We start from the raw sequence: 18,244 nt of genomic DNA, 5'->3' as shown, positions 1-18,244 counted from the left end.
GCTGCTGAAATTGACAGTAGTATTAAGGGTTTAACATCAGCAGGCTGTTAGAGGCAGATGTTGACTGTGTAACACAGACATTATCTGCTAGGTATGATAATAGCTTTGCACCTGAGCTGGCATCATACTTGGGGCGTCATCACATGACATACCCGTAGGTCATACATATCGTAAAGGGGTTAATGTAATAGGTTATAAGCTCCACAAAGATCTAGTTTGGAGAAAATGAATTTAATCAGATCAAACAACTCAGAAATTAGGGGCAAGGAATAACAGGTTTTTAAAGTGATTTAATTGCTTCCTTGATAGTCAATACACCCATCTATTTTCTGTACAAAGATGAAGCCTGCACTGGCCGGAGACGTAGACTTCCAGATGAAACCCCTTTCCATATTCTCTTTAATGCAACTGGACATTGATTCAGCCTAAGAGAGAGACATAAGATACAGTGTACTCTCCCACTGGGTCATTAAATATCTGGAAGAAGAGGTATGGTACAGTCAAAAAGGTGATGGGAGGAAGCGTTTTTAGCTCTCTGCTTAAAAAAGAAGTCTGCGCCTACCGTCTTACAACAGACTGATGTGACCCACCCTTTTCTCCGAAGCGTTTCTTCTCTGTCCGGATTGTGCTCCGCGTTGGTTTGCGCCTGTATACGCTATGTATGGTTTCCATTGGATTTCAGTAACTTCATAATTGTATTACTGATGACCTAACATGTTCCCTTCCCTCCTTTTTCTTCCTATGACTTGATGTTTTATTGGATGTTATGCATATATTCTATGATATATTGATGCTAATATTGTCCTAGCTATTCTTTTCCTCTTGTTGTATTTTTGTGAGTGAAAATTATTTAACCTTTCAATAAAAATTGAATTTTGAAAAAAAAAAAAGAAGTCTGCAAAGTCTGGTATTAGAGCAGGCAAATTGCAGGCAATGGAAGAAAAGAAGATTTTTTGAGGAAATGGATGGGGTGTTCTTGAAAGCAAGATGATCCCCACAAGGCGTTTAACCAGTCAACATGCAGCCTTAGCCTGGGAAGTCCCAAGAGCACTAGTGCATCAGTAAGTGGCAAAACTAAAAACTAAGTATCCTCAACATGTAGTGCTCCAATCTGAAGAGTCACCCACTCAGTTGGGAATTGGATACAACCACCAGGAATTGTAGAACCATTCGATGAGATTAGGGTCAGAGAAATGCATCTGGAAACATCAGAAATTTTCAACCTTTTGCCTAGGAAAAAGTAATTGAAATGTTCTGAAGCTCAATGAAGGTTTTATTAGTCCCTTGTCTAAGCCGGGATATAGAATCAGCATCTGAATGGATACAATGCAGTTAGTCAAACTTAGAAGGAAACTGGAAAAATGCATCATAGCATTGTTTAATTCCCATAACGGTGAGACCCAGGCCGAGGCATCTCAAGAGAACAACAAAAATATACGCCACGTTCCATCAGTCAGAAAAACATTGTTGAGAACAAAGTTTTAAATATATGGTGCTTTGGTATGCAAAGGTTGAGCAGGCCTAAAGAGGTCTTTGCACGATGATGTTAAAATGTCAAAGGTGTGGTAGTACAGAGAAAGCCAGCCATATGAGAAGGGAGCAAGGCCCAGCAATGGAGCCAGGGCAGGTGAGTAACAGTCAGTTCCACTAATTTTTAAGCAGGTTTAAAAATCATTGTTATCAACAGCACATATTCTTGTGTAAACAGGTGAAATACTGCCAACAACATGATATTCTTTAGGCACAGAACAATCGTATTATTGATCCTTCTGTGTGCATAGAGTGTTTGTTGGCCTGTGTAAATAGCTTATATATAGCCAATCAGGGGTCATTTAACATCCTGGATCATGCCATAATAAACCTAGCATAAAAGGACTTTATTAAACACGATGGATTGCTATGTGTATGCATGATATTGTGTTAGCACCCAGCTGTTCCCAATGCATGGTAGTCTCCACAAGACCTTATAGTTGAATGTTGATGCCTATAAGAGCTTCACCAAAGGCAAAAAATATATATTACTCTCAACAAAGCATGAACGTTAGTTTACATCCGCCATAACTCTATAAGGATAATTTTCATTGTATACATAGCGTCTGGAATTCAAAAAATCTTTGTCTGTAATTCTTCATGGTTTTTTTACTGCAGTCACAAGATGTATGATTTCCTGTATGTTTATAGTCAACCATAACAACCTATTATTTTTTATGTTTATGTAAAAACAGATTGGAAGCATATTTTACGGAATGGAAATAATTTTACCGACAATGTATACAAAGAAGAGATGCAGATTCATATAGATTTTTTTTCTCATGTGCAGACTGCTAATTCCAGGATGTATTTTATTATATTCCAGGCAATAAAAGTGCTTCCTGTCACCATGAAAGCCTTTACACCCATTCCTGTTTGAAGCTTGTTGTTCACTCCTTCTTAGTGGATGTTACGTGCTACAGGCTGGAAGGCATTGCTGAGAAGGCAAATTTGTTATTATTATTATTTATGGCCACCATTTTTCTGATGTGTGCTCAAATATGGCATTAGTGATGACAACCACAAAAAGATCAATGTTGCTTTTTTTAATTTATTTTTCTCAAAATATATTTCTCTGAATTGTGTCTTTCTAGACAAAATCATAGAAATCGTTGGTCTGTTTTTTTTTTATGGTTAAACCATAAAAATAAACATACAAACCTTAGGCATTTATTTAAATATGAGTGCTATCTTTTACCTAAAGGTGGGTCTCTTAGAATAAGATGACGCAAATGCCCACTCTAAGTCATCCCGAAATAATTTTTGTCCACGTTCTGGTGTTTTTTCTCCACTCACTAATGCAGAACGAGGCCTTGGAGATGTTGGCGTGGAAGAGCCACTTAAACTCTCGAACATAAAATATTCAGCGTTACTGTAACTTTCACAGCAGACACTTGCAGGTCGTTGTCTGTAAAGAACAAGAAATTTGGCATTAAAGTTGATCATAAGCACTATAAATAGTAAAGGCCACCACGGCCAAAAAATGCACAAATCCTGAGATATTAAAAGGAATCTGTCAGTAGGATCAACCCTCCTAAGCCGTCTATATGGGCAGGTAGGTCATAGGAAGCTGAATACAATGATACCTTGATATCTGCAAGTTGATATCTTATCTTACTATATAAAATGAACTGTTAAGATCTTTTCGCGGGCACAAATCTTCAGAATCCTCCTCAAAAGCTTATTTTAAATGTAAGGGGGTGTTACCAGTAACAATAGAAAAAATCCAGCAATTCCAAAAGAAAAACAATGTTTAACAATAAAAATTTACATTTAATGAAAAACAATTAAGCACATATTAAAAAGGAATTAGAAAAGGGGACATAAAAAATTAGAGAAAGGATGACACCTTTCAAAAAAACATGGTTCTTACTCATGGATATGAGCAATATATTGATATGAGTAGGAACCATGCTTGTTCAAATTGATTTATCCTTTCTCTAATTTTTTATGCCTCCTTTTCTATTTACCCTTTAAAATGTTTTTGTTTTTCATTAAATGTGAAGTTTTAATATTCTACATTTTTTTTCTTTTGCGATTGCTGGATTTTTTTCCCATTGCTCCTGTGCCTCACCCATAATCCAGCTTGGATATTTTCCTTCCATGCATTCCTACTGTGATTTAAATATCCCATGGCTATACTACACTTCAGGAGAGCAGATAACTATTTTTCCTTTTTTCTATTTGGGTTTTACCAGCAGGGCTGGTGTTAGGGGCCCCCAGCTAGCGGCACATCACGCAGCCGTTATGGGGCCCCTGTGAGGCAGGAAGGCCCACCTGCCGCCATTGCCGACTCCCCCGCCACGGCCGCATTGAACTATACCGGCTTCTGCCGATACAGTTCAAAGCAATGATGGAGGAGAGAGCATCAGCTGATGCTTCCTCTCCCATCATTCCTCGCTCTGCCTCTGACACTGCGGGTGCGCGATGAAGTCATCACGCTCTCACTATGTGCCAGGCAGTGCAGCCGTTGAGACAGGAGCAGCGAGCAGCGCGGGCACGAGGAGAGGTGAGGATTGTGTGTTTTTTTTTTTTTTTTTACTATAACAGAGAGTACTGGACTGTGGGGCCATTCTAGGGGGGGGGGGGTGGCTGTGTTATATACTATGCGGGCTGTGTTATATACTATACTCAAAAAGGAGAAACATAGGAGTTTATGGTAAAAGAATCTTAGAACAATCTTTATTGAAACAATCCAACATATATCAACAGACAAAAATTAAAAGATGTGATAAAAAAGGACACCAACAAAGGCCGCACTCAGTACCATGTGAAATACCAGTCCAAAGGACTCAGTCAAAAATGTATTTCGGAAACCCCATCAAATTCAATATCCGTCCACATGCTTCCAATTGTTGATGGAGGGAGGACATCGGTCGATGTGACCTAGTGGCTGATGCAAAATTACATTTGGAGATCTATCTCCCATGCCGCCACCTTAATAAATATAATTATAACATCAACCTGTGTTAAATTGAATGAGAGGTAATCTTACCCGTACTGAGGCACACCGCTGGACGCACTATGCGGGCTGTGTTATATACTATGCGGGCTGTGTTATATACTATGGGGGCTGTGCTATATGCTATGCGGGCTGTGTTATATACTATGCAGGTTGTGTTATATACTATGCGGCTTGTGCTATATACTATGCAGGCTGTGTATATACTATGCGGGCTGTGTTTTATACTATGCGGGCTGTGCTATATACTATTGGGGCTGCGCTATATACTATGTGGGCTGTGTTATATACTATGCGGGCTGTGTTATATACTATGTGGGCTGTGCTATATACTATGTGGGCTGTGCTACATACTATGCAGGCTATGCTATATACTATGCAGGCTGTGAATATACTATGCGGGCTGTGTTATATACTATGCGAGTTGTGCCATATACTATGCGGGCTGTGCTATATACTATGCGGGCTGTGCTATATACTATGCGGCCTGTGCTATATACTATGTGGGCTGTGCTATATACTATTGGAGCTGTGCTATATATTATGTGGGATGTGTTATATACTATGAGGGCTGTGTTATATACTACATGGGCTGTGCTATATACTACACGGGCTGTGCTATATACTACGCAGGCTTTGTTATATACTATGTGGGATGTGCTATATACTATGCGGGCTGTGCTATATACTATGAGGGCTGTGCTATATACAATTGGAGCTGTGCTATATATTATGTGGGCTGTGTTATATACTATGAGGGCTGTGTTATATACTACGTGGGTTGTGCTATATCCTACATGGGCTGTGCTATATACTAAGTGGGCTTTGTTATATACTATGTGGGCTGTGCTATATACTACATGGGCTGTGCTATATACTACGCGGGCTTTGTTATATACTATGTGGGCTGTGCTATATACTATACGGGCTGTGCTATATACTATGTGGGCTGTGCTATATACTATGCGGGCTGTGCTATATACTATGTGGGCTGTGCTATATACTATGTGGGCTGTGCTATATACTATGCAGGCTGTGTTATATACTATGGGGGTATATTATATAATATGGAGGAGGCTTTGTTATATACTATGGGGGGTATATTATATTCTATGGGGGAGGCTGTGTTATATACTATGTGGCTGCATTGTATACTATGGGGATACATTATATTCTATGGGGGAGGCTGTGTTATATACTATGGGGGACTGCATTATATTCTATGGGGCTACATTATATACTATGGGGAGGTGGGCTGTATTATATTCTATGGGAGGCTACATTATACTCTATGGGGGGCTGGTTTAGATTTTATGATGGAGGATTGCACCATACTCTTTGATGGGGCTACATTATATTCTATGGGGAGGTGGGCTGTAATATATTCTATTTGAGGCTACATTATATTCTATGGGGGGCTGTATTATATTTATATTCTATGAGGGGTGATTGCATCATACTCTATGAGGGGGCTACATTATACTATATGAGGGAGGCTGCATTATATTCTATGGGGGTTACATTATACTCTGTGGGGTGGTTGCATAATACTCTGCGGGGTGGCTGCATTATGCTCGATCGGGTAGCTGCATTATACTATATGTGGGCCGCATTATACTGTATTGAGGACTATTGAGAATACATTATACTATATGAAGAACTATGGGGTGCATTATACTATGAGAAGTGAATTGCACTACATGGATGACTATGGCGGTGCATTATAGTATATGGAGCAATATGAGGAGTGTATTCTACTATGTGGAGGACTGAGCATTGTATTTTAATAAATGGAGGACTATGAGGAGTGTATTATACTATATGGAGGACTATGGGAACTGTATAATACTATATGGAGGACTGAGGAGTGTATTATGCTATATGGAGGACTATGGGGTATATTATGTTATATGGAGGACTATGGGGTGTGCATTTTACAATACAGAGGACTGTGGTGCAGATTATACTATGTGGAGGACTATGGGGTGTATTATACTAAACAAGTAAAATGCTGCATATTCATCAAGTGATTGGATTGTTTATGCTGGAACAAAAATCATTGTTCTCAGCAGCACATCGCCGGTGTAAACTGTAGATATGCTGCTGATAACATGATACTGTATGGTGATCTATTAGTGATCATTCTGTCCCCATCATTGTTTCTCAGACAGTGAAAAGAGGCCGGGAAACAAGCGTTGAATGATTTCAATATTGTTGATCACACTAATTTAGCGGCCTGAACTCAGCGCATGTAAATACAACCGAAATGCTTCTGTGTGATATGCAATATGTTAGCATTTGGGGCCCCACTTTGCCTAAAACCATCCCTGGTTACCAGTGTGAGACATATAATGTCTGACAGTCTGCGCTCTTGATGTCACTGCAATGCTGTGCCTGATCATTACTAATACAGTATAGTAAAGCTGAAATGTCTAGCTGAAATGTCTCATTACATACACATTTGCAGTAGCAGTTGTCTCACAGTGCTGTTAGCTCTGCTGAAGAGCTGTGTCTGTTTTCAACTAACACAGTATAGCAGAGCTGAACATTGTGTCATTACAAACACACTTGCAGTTGTCCTCTCACAGTGCTGTCAGCTCTGCTGTACTGCTCTTCCCCTCACACAGGCTGAGAGAGGACTGCAGCTGCAAATGTGTTTGTAATGAAAACTCTCTTTTAAGAAGTGGAGTGGCATCCGACAGGTTCTTTAAATCTAAACCACTTGTGACTTTTCCAAAATGCAGATGATTGTTTTTCTTTTTGTTGTTAACAATAGCACATGCAGGGTTTAGTTTTTTTGCATGGAACTGTGTAGTACAATAATTTTAATTTTGTGTGTGTGTGTGTGTGTGTGTGGGGGGGGGGGGGGGTCATGATGATGTATAGCACTCTTCATAACAAATTATTATATATTGTGCTTGGAAAATTCCCTGAGGAAGCAATGAACGTGCAACGCGTGTTGGGGATTTGGGACAACAAACTGCCTGGACTACAGCAATGGGCCTTTACCTTTTCTAAGCTAAACTTTGCAAAAGGAGTGTTCTTTATTCTACAAATTGGTCTAATATGATTAAAAAGCATGTCTTATCTGCGACTAATGAATAATTGCCATTGCCTAACTGAATGACATACAGGTGCTTCTCACAACATTAGAGTATCATCAAAAAGTTAGCTTATTTCAGTTCTTCAATACAAAAAGTGAAATTGTTATATTATATAGAGTCATTAAAAAACAGAATGATCTATTTCAGGGGTTTATTTCTGTTACTGTTGATGATTATGGCTTACAGACAATGAAAACCCAAAAGTCATTATCTCAGTAAATTAGAATACTCTATAACACCAGCTTAAAAAATGATTTTAAAATCCGAAATGTTGGCCTACTGAAATGTATGTTCAGTAAATGCATTCAATACTTGGTCGGGGCTCCATTTGCATCAATTACTGCATCAATGCGGCGTGGCATGGAGGCGATCAGCCTGTGCTACTGCTGAGGTGTTATGGAAGCCCAGGTTGATTTCATAGCAGCCGTCAGCTTGTCTGTGTAACACCCCAGAAAACCGGCTGTTACAGTGGTGTCGCTTTCCTTTTGGGGAGGGTGATGGCATGCCTGGAAGCAAGGAAGATCTCTTTAGCAGGTGGTACACATACATGCAACATGTTCTGCCTCCAGACTAGAAGGGGGAGCTCTGAACCCAGTTTCAGGAGAGTTTCCCTAAAGATATATGTATTCTGGCTTGGAGGAAGAGTTAGGCAGTTTTGAGCAGACAGTGAAGTAGAGAGGAGTGAGAGCAAGAGAGCTGGGGCCGTGCAGCCACGTGGCGCTGCAGCTCTAGGACAGAGTGGAGTAGCAGGAGCGTTGCATTGGTAACAAGTGCCAGAGGGGAGAAGCACAGGAGATTAAAGGAGCTGGAAGGGAGCTGAGACTGTGCTCTTTCCAAGCTGAAGCGCAGGAACCGTGCATCGGGAGCCCGAGGCTTTGTGGAACTGCATGTCTCACAGCAGAAGCGGAGGGCAGAAGATTCTAAGTCATCTGTCCGCTTCCACATCCGAAGGTACAGCAGCATACAGAGCCCAGAGTTGTGATAGAGACCCTGTAAAAAGGCTTGCGTTGCCTACCATGTGGGTACTGTCTTAGGACAGGAAAAGAGAGAACCTTGTGTGAGGCCAAAGGCAGCAAGGGACTCGCCTTACAGCGCTAGAAGGAACGCTTTCTAACCTCACCTGAGAAAGGGATCCATAATTGCTTCCAGGCCGACCGGACCTCACCAACGCCTGTTACTAGTACCATGGACTGTGGCCATAACCACCAGTAAACAGGTAAAGAGACTGCAACCATGTGTCATTTGATTATTTCTGGCACCACACCATGTTTGCCAAATACACCGGGAGCCCTGGGGACCCAGCTTTACCTGTGGGAAGTTATACCATCCCTACTGCCACAACACCACCCCAGTGGACCCCTTTAAGCAGCGTCGGTCACCCCTGACCGAATACCACAGGTTGCATCATGAACATTCTTTTTCCTAAAAACCCCTTTAAAGATATTCTCTTTAATTTGGATGTCCAGGGCCACGGACTGGGTCGCTGGCACCGTGACCACCCCTTTAATGACGACTGGACCGGGTACCGAGTAACCCTTAGGCCCTGGCGGGCGCTCAACTTGCATTGTTGGGTCTGGTGTCTTTCATCTTCTTCTTGACCATACCCCATAGAGAATCTATGGGGTTAAGGTCAGGCAAGTTTGCTGGCTAATCAAGCACAGTGATACTGTTGTTTTTAAACCAGCTATTATTACTTTTTAGCTGTGTGGACAGGTGCCAAGTCCTGCTGGAGAATGAAATTTCCATCTCCATAAAGCTTGTCAGCAGAGGGAAGCATGAAGTGCTCTAAAATGTCCTGGTAGACGGCTGCGCTGACTTTAATCTTGAGAAAACACAGTGGACCTACACCAGCAGATGACATGGCTCCCCAAACCATCACTGATTGTGGAAACTTCACATTAGACCTCAAGCAGCTTGGATTTTGTGCCTCTTCACTCTTCCTCCAGACTCTGGGACCTTGATTTCCAAATGAAATGCAAAATTTACTTTAATCTGAAAACAACATCTTGGACCACTGAGCAACAGTCCAGTTCTTTTTATCCTTGGCCCAGGTAAGACGCTTCTGGTGTTGTCTATTGGTCATGAGTGGCTTGACACGAGGAATGCAAAACTTGTAGCCCATGTCCTGGATACATCTGTGTGTGGTGGCGCTTGAAGCAATGACTCCAGCAGCAGTCCACTCCTTGTGACTCTCCTCCAAATTTTTGAATGGTCTTTTCTTAACAATCCTTTCAATGCTGCGGTTATCCCGATTGCTTGTGCACCTTGTTCTACCACACTTTTTCCTTCCACTCAACTTTCCATTAATATGCTTGGATACAGTACTCTGTGAGCCACCAGCTTCTTTAGCAATGACTTCTTTTGGCTTACTTTCCTTGTGGAGTGTGTCAATGATGGCCTTCTGGACATCTGTCAAGTCAGCAGTCTTCCCCATGATTGTGGAGCCTACTGAAACAGACTAAGGGACCTTTTTTAGTCTCTGCAGGTGTTTTTGTTAATTATTCTAACTTACTGAGACAAGCACCCTATGTTATTTACATGTACTATTACTATTTATTTATTTACTACAAGGTATTTGCTTACTTTGTTTTTATCTTAGGTTCTGCTTGTTAAATGGCCACATTGTGAATGCTCCCCTATACATTGCCCTTATACCAATGTCTGGCCTGCCTCCATTTTTTCAAGTTTGGAATCCCCACCTTATACTAAATTTTGAGTTCTACTTGTATTAAGCCCGAATGTAAAAATTGCAGTTGTGCCCACAATCATCATGTGCTATGTTCAGAAGTGCCCTCCTATTATGTGGCATTGAATGGACCATCAAAAGCAGGACATGTTAGAAGAAACAGCACGGTCATCAATCAAATGATCAGGAAATATACAGTATTTACAGTATTTATTCACTGGAGGGAAACAATGAAGATTCTAATTGAATAAAAGCAAGCAGAGATCTAAAGAATCATAAGCAAATTATACAGTAAATTGTAGACCCTTTTAATTAAACAAAAGAAAACATTTATTTTTGAAAACTAGATTATTGCTATAAATGGCAGTCAGGTAAACTATGTTGAAACCAGGTAAAAAATGTTTGTTTTTTGGAGCAAAATTGTGGTAAGAAACAAAACACAAACAGAAATACACCATGGTTACTTACTGGTAGCCGTTTTTTCCGGAGCCCATGACAGCACACAGGAGAGAGGGATCCGCCCAGTCGGGACAGGAAACCTACTGAAATAAAAGGGCGGTACCTCTCCCTCGCTTCAGTTGGTTTTCAGAGCATGAGAGGCCCCCTTGGTTAGTTCACATGGTAATCTACCACCACATTATAATAGTAACAAAAAAACACCCAGCTAAAAGTGCGCACCAAAAGGGTGAAAAAAGAAGGGAGGGAATATACAGGTGCTGTCATAGGCTCCGGAAAAATCGGCTACCAGTAAGTAACCATGGTGTTTTCCCGTCTCCCATGACAGCACACATGAGAGATTTTTGGAGAAAGAAACACCTTAGGGAGGGACCACCGCTTGTAGCACCCTTCTACCAAAGGTAAGGTCAGTTGAGGAGGATAGATCTAGTCGATAGTGTCTAAAGAAGGTAGACGGTGAGGACCAGGTAGCGGCCTTACAAATTTGATCAATCGATAACTCTGCTTTTCTGCCCAGGAAGTAGCCACAGCTCTGGTGGAGTGAGCCTTGATGCCTTCAGGGATCGGAGCACCATGAGAAGCATAGGATAAGGAAATGGCCTCCCTAATCCACCTAGCAATAGTACCCTTGGATACCCCATATCCTTTTCTGCTACCCTGGAAAGCTACAACAAGGACTGATCTTTCCTCCACTGACTAGTCAAGGATATGTATTGCAAAATAGCTCTTCTTACATCCAGTGTATGAAATTTCTCTTCCCCTGGGTTTTTGGGATTATCACAAAACGAGGGTAACACAATCTCCTGGCTTTTATGGAATTTAAGAACTACTTTCGGCAGATATGCCGGATCTGGTCTGAGTACTACTCTGTCATCAAATATCTGTGTGTAAGGAGGGGAGATAGATAGGGCTTGCAAGTCACTCACCCTACGGGCTGACGTTAACGCTACCAGAAGTACTGTCTTAAGAGTGAGCATTTTTATCGATGATTCCTGCAAAGGTTCGAATGGATCACCAGTCAGAGCCTCTAACACCAGATTCAAATCACATGGAGGAACCCTCTGAATTATTACTGGTCTAGACCTACTACAGGATTTTATAAAATGGGACATCCATCTATTGGAGGCCAGATTACAATTATATAAAGCTCCTAATGCCGACACCTGTACTTTGAGCGTATTAGTTGCCAACCCCAGTTGTAAACCCGCCTGTAAAAACTCTAGAATAGTACCCACAGGCGCCTTGTCCCCCAGAGGTTGCCCTGAAAAATCTAGAAACTTTTTCCATGTTCTACCATATATCCTCGATGTTACTGGCTTTCTACTTTTCAACAGGGTGGAGACTAACCCTGGTGAAAATCCCTGTCTACTCAATAATGCCCTCTCAAATTCCAGGCTGCAAGATGGAAGCCCTTCACTTGAGAGTGGCATATTGGACCCTGAGTAAGCAGGTCTGGAATTTCTGGCAGAATCCATGGATCGGTTACTGACATTTGTCTCAGGAGGGAAAACCAAGGTCTTTTTGGTCAAAATGGAGCAATCAAAATTACTCTCGCCTGCTCCATTCTGATCTTCCTTACCACTGTCGGAATCATTGCTATCAGTGGAAACACATACGCGAGACTGAAATTCCATTGTATCTGAAGAGCATCTACCACAAAGGGTTTCTCTCTCGGGTCTAATGAACAGAAATTCTCTACTTTCCTGTTGTTTAGGGTGGCAAATAAATCTATTACAGGTAAGCCCCAAGCCTGCACTATCTGTTGAAACACCCGTGAATTCAAAGACCACTCTCCTTGTTTCAGTGCTTTGTGACTTAGGTAGTCTGCTTTCGTATTCTCGACTCCCTTTATGTGGAGAGCCGAGAGGGATAGTAGGTGGCGTTCCGCTAGTTGTAGGAGGACAGACGCTGACTTCATCAGGGAAGGGGATCTCGTCCCCCCCTTGGTGGTTGATATATGCAACTACTGCGTGATTGTCTGACATGACCCTGGTATGGTGACCCTGAAGGATGGGAAGGAAATGTTTTACAGCTCTCTCTACAGCCCATAACTCTCTTAAATTTGATGCCTGACGTGATTCTAGTTGGGACCAGGATCCCTGAACTGAGAGAGTCCCTAAATGAGCCCCCCATCCTGAACCGCTTGTGTCTGTGGTGATGATCTGCTCTATCGGAGTTATCCACTGGACCCCTGACACCAAATGATCTCTCACGGCCCACCATTTTAGAGAATCCGTTACCTCTAACGAAAGGCGAAGCTTCCCCTCTAAATGCCCTTTTAACGACCTCTGTGCTGACAGGACTTCCCACTGTAACTGTCTTAGATGGAACTGTGCCCATCTTACTGCAGGTATACAGGACGTCAGAGAACCCAACAGAGACATTGCCTTTCTCAACGTCATTACGGGGTGATGAATTGCTGATTTCAAAAGATTTTGAATTTTGACCAGCTTGTTTTCTGGTAGGAGACAAAGCTGACGTGTGGAGTCCAGAACTAAACCCAGAAAGGACTGAACTAGCTCCGGCGTCAATCTCGACTTGGCGAGATTTATTTTCCACCCCAACCGCTCTAGTGTTGTTATAACTTCTTTTATTTGCGCCAGACAATGTGCTGCTGAGTTCCCTATTATAAGGAAGTTGTCCAGATACGGAACTATAACTACGTTTTGAGAGTGGAGGAAGGACATGACTTCTGACATTAGCTTTGTAAAAATTCTCGGCGCTATTGACAGGCTGAACAGGAGGGCAGCATATTGATAGTGCCTGAGACAACCTTGGACATAAACTGCTACTCTTAGGAATTTTTGATAATCCCGATGGATTGGGACGTGGTAGTAGGCGTCCTTTAAGTCTATGGCTGCCATGAAGCAACCAGGGAACAAGAGTTTTATCGCTGTATTCACAGACTCCATTTTGAAGGAGCAGTTTACTACCGACCGGTTTAGATTTTTTAAATTGACAATGGTTCTCAGAGACCCGTCCGGTTTTCTTATCAAAAAAAGAGGGGAGTAAAAACCTTTTCCCTGCTCTTCTCCCGGGACTTCTACCAGAACTCGTTTTGATACCAGTTCCAATACCTCTGCTTCCAAGGCAAGCTGCTCCTCCGGGGTTTTTCTTTGGGGCGTTAACACAAAAGTCTGTCGTGGTAGATAAACAAAATCTATTTTTAGGCCATCACATGGTAAAGAACAAAGTCTGTTTTTTGAAGGCAAGTCGCCTGGGCATCCCTTTAACCAAAGAGCACATCTAGCCGCATTAGATAGATTCACAGCTCTGGCTGCTAGTCTCACGGAGTCTGCCGATGAATCTGCTATAAAGGCAGCAGCTCCTTTAGCCATAGTTACATTGGTTAGGATGTCTTCTCTCGATACTTTAGATTTTAACTGGTCTTCTATCTGTTGTAACCAGACTATAAGGGAGCGTGCAACACAAATTCCGGCAATTGCCGGTTTTAACCCCCTGCAGTTGCCTCCCAGGTATGCCTTAGGAACCCATCTGCTTTTTTATCTAGAGGGTCTCTTAATACACCAGAGTCTTCTAAGGGAAGAGAAGACTTTTTAGAGGACCTGGCAACTGCACCATCAATTTTTGGAACTTTATCCCATGTTTCCGAATCCTTCTCCTCAAAGGGATAACGTCTTTTAGAAGCCGAGGGCAGATTACCCGATTTTTCCGGCTTCCTCCACTCTCTTTCTATATGGGCTTTTACTTTGGAATTCACAGGGAAAGTACGCTTTCTTTTTTCTTCTAAACCCCCAAACATAATGTCCTCCAGGGACTTGGCCGCTTTTTCATCTTTAAGGCCCATTGAAGCTCTAACGGCTTTTATTAATTTATCCGTGTTCTCAGTCAGAAAACACGGACGGCCCCCCTCATCGCTATCTGAAGAGGAGTCGGGGGATATATAGGAAGAGTGGAAGGGAGATAACTGTTCCTCCTGATATTCCTCGTCAGATGGAGAGACATCAGAATCTAAAATAAGTTCAGGGTTCTTACTACCCTTTCTTTTAAGTGCCGATTTAACTGAGCCTTCAACTTTGGCTCTAATCATGGCTCTAAAACTAGAGGCAAAGTCAGGGGTCTCCTCCTGGATAGTCTTTTGGATACAATCCGCACAAAGACTTTTCTGCCACTGGGCTGTCAACGGAACTCTACAGAGGGCACATTCCTTGTTCTTAGACTTGTTGCTAGCCTTCCTCGGCGCCTGCCAAGCAAACAGAAAATGTAGCCCATTACCACCAGGGTGACATTCACGAAGATCACTCACCACCCGCTGACCATGAAGGGTACCGGATTCTGAGGCTGAATAGGAGCATGGACCACATCCCTCCTAGACGCTGAGGAGTCCTGTGACCTCCGAGGGCGATTGCTACTCCTTCCACTGGAGCGGCCGCTTCCTTTAACATGTTGGTGGGCAGGTGAATCACCTGACCTGGGCTCATGCTGCTGCTGCTGCTGCTGCTGCTGTAAAGGCTGCTGCTGCTCCATAGTATTCTCCATCTCTGGAGAGCTTTAACGAAGTGAGCGATGTTTCTATGCCACTTTACCCTTAAATAGGGTGATCCACCGTGCTCACCGCCTCTTCCGGTCCCTGTTATGAGCTTTTCCCCCTCCTGAATCCCGCCGGGAAGCCTGGAACGATGCCGGTGATCTGAGCGATGGGCGCCGCCATCTTGGATCCGGAAGTCACTGCTCACAGAGGGGGAGAGCGGCGTGGGAGACACAGAAGGGCCCCAGGACCATGAACTGTGGCTGATCCGACGCCCGCACCTGCGCCAGAGCCTGGAGGATCTGCGGACGGCGCTTCCAGCTTCCTGAAGGCCGGCATACAGGCGCCCTGCCTGTTCTTCCAGTGCCGGGACAGGAGTGGGTGAGTGGAACTTCTATCAACAAATACCACCGTGATGTTCAGCACAAGGGTTCCCATCAAGACAGGAAACCCAACTGAAGCGAGGCAGAGGTACCGCCCTTTTATTTCAGTAGGTTTTCTGTCCCGACTGGGCGGATCCCTCTCTCATGTGTGCTGTCATGGGAGACGGGAAAAAATTTGTTGTCTACTTTTGAATGTCCCCTGTGAGCTGAATAAAATAGTAAATGTATACTTACCACCAGGATCGGTGCTGCTTAGTTTCTCTGAGCGATTTTGTGGTTTTGTTTTCGCCATGTGTGCGTTGCAGCCTATCGGCAGCTGTGGCCTGCACAGTTCTATTAGGGCAGACATCTGATGGAACTGTGAAAGCTGCAGCCGATCATCGGCCACCGATAGTGCTCAGTGCCCACATGGCAGAAACAAAGTCTGGAGATGACTGGGATATCCATCACCATCACTGGAGGATTTTCTCCAGTCCAGGAAGCAAGTATGCTTTTTTATATTATTCAGCACATATCTCCAACAGAGAAGACCCCTACAATGCATCCAGCGCCCATCACACAAACAAGCATTCATTTTCCTAAAACCACAGTGCAAAAAGGTGCATTCAACAAGGCTTATCACCTAGAATTATACACGTACAGAACAATACCTGGTCAAACGTGTTGATGATCGGGATTTGCCACAGAGAGATTCGGCAGCACTTGCGACCTGGGCAGCATTTCCTCTCACTGTGGAGTCACCAAACAATATAAGTGAACAGGAAAATTATGGAAAATTGTTTTCTAAAGCTTACTGCAGATATTTTAACAATATATAGTTTTTTGTGGGAAATAGACATGGCATTGAATTTCACGGGCTATCTCATGCAGAGCATTCTGTCTATACGGACATAAAGTAACACATAAGGCTGTCATAGCTGGATGCCCTGTGACCAAAACCCACTTTTACCACATCAATTATATATATATATATATATACAGTATATATTTGTGTATATATATATATATATATATATATATATATATCATATTGGAAGGTCTGCTCACTTAGCTGCTCCTCGAGTTGAACATAGGCACACATGGGGTTAAAGTATCTGGGTGGTTTATTGCATCATAAACCAAAAACCCAAAATGGTAACAGAAAAAACTTAGGAAGCAACACTGTTTGACAATCAATTTCACATGCTGTTGTGCAAATGGAATAGACAACAGATGGAAATTATTGGCAATTTTCAAGACACACTCAATAAAGGAGTGGTTCTGCAGATGGGGACCACAGACCACATCTCAGTACCAATGCTTTCTGGCTGATGTTTTGGTTACTTTTGAATGTTGGTTGTGCTTTCACACTCATGGTAGCATGAGAGGGACTCTACAACCCACACAAGTGGCTCAGGTAGTGCAGCTCATCCAGGATGGCACATCAATGCGAGCTGTGGTAAGAAGGTTTGCTGTGTCTGTCAGCGTAGTGTCCAGAGGCTGGAGGCGCTACCAGGAGACAGGCCAGTATACCAGGAGACGTGGAGGGAGCCGTAGGAGTGCAACAACCCAGCAGCAGGACCGCTACCACAGCCTTTTTGCAAAGAGGAACAGGAGGAGCACTGCCAAAGCCCTGCAAAATGGCCTCCAGCAGGCCACAAATGTCCATGTGTCTGCAAAAACGGTTAGAAACCGACTCCATGAGGATGGTCTGAGTGCCTGACGTTCACAGATGGGGGTTGTGCTCACATTCCAACACCTTGCAGAACGCTTGGCATTTGCCACAGAACACCAGGATTGACAAATTCACCACTAGCGCCCTGTGCTCTTCACAGATGAAAGCAGGTTCACACTGAGTACATATCACAGATGTGACAGAGTCTGGAGAGTGATCTTCTGCTTGCAACATCCTTCAGCATGACCGGTTTGGCAGTGGGTCAGTGGGTCAGTAATGGTGTTGGGTGGCATTTCTTTGGAGGGCCACACAGCACTCCATGTGCTCACCAGAGGTAGCCTGACTGCCATTAGGTACAGAGATGAGATCCTCAGACCCCTTGTGAGACCATATGCTGGTGCGGATGGCCCTGGGTTCCTCCTAATGCAGGACAAAGCCAGACCTCATGTGACTGGAGTGTGTCAGCAGTTCCTGCAAGATGAAGGCACTGAAGCTATGGACTGGCCCTCCCATTCCCCAGACATGAATCCGATTGAACACATCTAGGCCATCATGTCCGCACCATCCACCAACATCACGTTGCACCACAGACTGTCCAGGAGTTGGCGGATGCTTTAGTCCAGGTCTGGGAGGAGATCCCTCAAGAGACCATCCGCCGCCTCATCAGGACAATGCCCAGGCATTGTAGGGAGGTCATACAGGCACGTGAAGGCCACACACATTAGTGAGCATCATTTCCTTGTCTTGAGGCATTTCCACTGAAATTGGATCAGCCTGCAATTTGATTTTCCACTTTGATTTTGAGCATCATTCCAACTCCAGAGCAGTATATATATATATATATATATATATATATATGTATATATATATATATATATCGCCTCCCAGTCTTTTGTTTAGACGTTGTGTCTGCTCTTGATTGGATAATCCACTTCAATCACCTGTTCACAAGCCATAGATCAATTGGGGTCAGATGTAGT

General features: G+C 43.1%; 1 protein-coding gene across 2 annotated transcripts in view; it reads right to left on the bottom strand.

Moving 5' to 3' along the window:
* Positions 1–2,589: 2,589 nt before the first annotated feature.
* The window catches only part of LOC138662140 (phosphatidylinositol 3,4,5-trisphosphate 5-phosphatase 2B-like), a 148,513-nt gene continuing 132,858 nt past the window's right edge, over positions 2,590–18,244 (bottom strand). For both annotated transcript variants that reach the window (XM_069747322.1, XM_069747323.1), the window contains exons 22-23: positions 16,261–16,339; positions 2,590–2,938 (exon numbers count right to left, since the gene is read on the bottom strand). In XM_069747322.1, the coding sequence (XP_069603423.1) occupies positions 2,725–2,938; positions 16,261–16,339 (293 nt within the window). In that variant the 3' untranslated portion in view covers positions 2,590–2,724. The remainder of the gene's footprint in view (positions 2,939–16,260; positions 16,340–18,244) is intronic.

The sequence above is a fragment of the Ranitomeya imitator genome, chromosome 2, assembly GCF_032444005.1.
Source record: "Ranitomeya imitator isolate aRanImi1 chromosome 2, aRanImi1.pri, whole genome shotgun sequence".
Lineage (NCBI taxonomy): Eukaryota > Metazoa > Chordata > Amphibia > Anura > Dendrobatidae > Ranitomeya > Ranitomeya imitator.
The sequence above is the reverse complement of the archived record's forward strand: the minus strand, read 5'-3'. Positions and strand labels throughout refer to the sequence as shown.